The sequence below is a fragment of the Pundamilia nyererei genome, unplaced genomic scaffold (assembly GCF_000239375.1).
Source record: "Pundamilia nyererei isolate P.nyererei 1_Seehausen unplaced genomic scaffold, PunNye1.0 scaffold00008, whole genome shotgun sequence".
NCBI classification, from domain to species: Eukaryota; Metazoa; Chordata; class Actinopteri; order Cichliformes; family Cichlidae; genus Pundamilia; species Pundamilia nyererei.
In genome coordinates, this window is record NW_005187409.1 from 7200742 (window position 1) to 7202785 (window position 2044).

Genomic DNA, 2044 nt, shown 5'->3' on the forward strand with positions numbered 1-2044 from the left:
TGACAGGTATGATTTTCTTACTGGACAGAGGAGGAGAGCCTGAATCAGTGGCTTTGATTTCTATATTATACTCTGAACATCTCTCTCGGTCTAAAGGGCCGTTGGTAACCAGTGCGTAATTATTAGAAAACGAAGGTTTCAGAGTGAATGGAGACGTTTTGGGAAGTTGTAACGTGACTTTGCCATTATCACCGGAATCGAGGTCACGAACGCTGAGCAAAGCCACCACAGTGCCGCTGCGAGAGTCTTCGGGCACAGAAGTTGATTTTGAAGTGAGTACAATTTCTGGTGCGTTATCATTTACGTCTAATACATCCACCTGGACAGTGCAGCGACCCTCCATTTTAGGGAAGCCTTTATCTGTTGCACTAATATCTATACGATATGATGTCTGCGTTTCGTGGTCTAATTGCTGTTTAAGATATATATCCCCGCTTACAGTATCAATATAAAACAACGAGACCACTGATGGCGGTGTGTGTACACCAAGCGAGTACTCAATGTCTCCATTCGGACCCTCATCTATGTCTGTTGCTTTTGTTGTAATAACAAAAGAACCATTTGCAATGTTTTCTTCAACAGCGATTTTATAAAAACTGTTTTCGAATAATGGCACATTGTCATTGAAGTCAAGCACAGTTATAATTATTTTGGAAGTTCCGGTCTTGACAGGATTACCTCCGTCTATGGCAGTAAGAAATAAATTGTGAGTGGATTTTTTCTCGCGATCTAAAGAGTTATTCAATACTAATTCGGGTATTTTCCCTCCATTTTCAATTTCTTTAACTTTTAGACTGAAGCACTCATCTTTACTTAGTGTGTATGTTTTTAATCCATTGCTCCCTACGTCGGGATCCACTGCCATCTCTAAGGGAAAACGAACACCTACAGCTGTGGATTCGGCTATTTCAATTATGTGATCACTTTTGAGAAAACTAGGGACATTGTCATTTACGTCTCTAATTTCCACTTCGATCCGGTGTAACTGTAGCGGATTTTCTATTACAACCTGCAGAGGTAACACACAGCTGGCGCTTTGTCCACACAATGCCTCTCTGTCTATTCTGTCATTCACTAAAAGCTCACCCTTCCCGGCATCCACGCTGAAATACTGCTCACCAGCCTCAGAGGCGACACGCAGATTACGGTTAAAAATATCTGACAGTCCTAAACCCAAATCTTTGGCAAGATTTCCAACCAAGGAGCCTCTTTCCAGCTCTTCTGGGATACTGTAGCGAGTCTGTCCGTTTACTGTACTCCACAAGAGAAAGAACACATAATGCCACCAAAGCGCCAGCCATCTCCAGTCTCTGTATCCCATTCTCTTTGTCATCCTCGATCCGCTAGAATTCAGCGTTATTCCCCATGGAAACATCATTTAGAAAAAAAACAGACTGGTGAGAAATCCATAAACGAGGCACTCGTGGAACGGAAATAAATAGTCGTTCATACATCATGAGAAGTGTAATAATGGTATATTATTTAATCCCAGTGTTTAAACGCATCCTTTTCTCATCCCGCGCTAGAAGCACTGGCTATAGTGAGCAGGATGGATGGGGGAGGGAGTAGATCTCTTTGTACAGCCTCCCATGCTATTGGCTCACAACACAGACCCCGCATCCAATACGAAAGGGAAAGACATATTATAGACCAAGCACAAAGACTATAATACAGAACACACACACGGGTGCTCACAGATGAAAAATTCAACAATACTGAACAGTTAACTCAAAAATACGCACCTTTCTTCTTATTTTAACGCGTTCTTACAATAATTAATCTTATTTAATTTATATTACAGTTTCTACAATAACATTAACTTTAAATTGGCAAGTTGTTTAAAAATTAAACCTAAGAAATAACATTAAATGGAATATTCACTACAGTAAAATGTTAGATTAAATTGAAACATGTACCACTGCTGTATTCTGAAAACAAACGTACATCTTTTTGCACTGTTTTTGAAGCTGTTCAATTGCTTGTCACTGTCCTATATCGAACATCCAAACAGTCAAATCGCGCTGGGTATTCAACAACTCTAATA

The 2044-nt window shown here is 40.2% G+C and overlaps 1 protein-coding gene across 1 annotated transcript in view; it reads right to left on the reverse strand.

Moving 5' to 3' along the window:
* The window catches only part of LOC102195648 (protocadherin gamma-C5-like), a 6378-nt gene that overhangs the window by 1120 nt on the left and 3214 nt on the right, over positions 1–2044 (reverse strand). The window contains exon 3 of the mRNA XM_005723233.2: positions 1087–1251. Within this exon, the coding sequence (XP_005723290.2) occupies positions 1087–1251 (165 nt within the window). The remainder of the gene's footprint in view (positions 1–1086; positions 1252–2044) is intronic.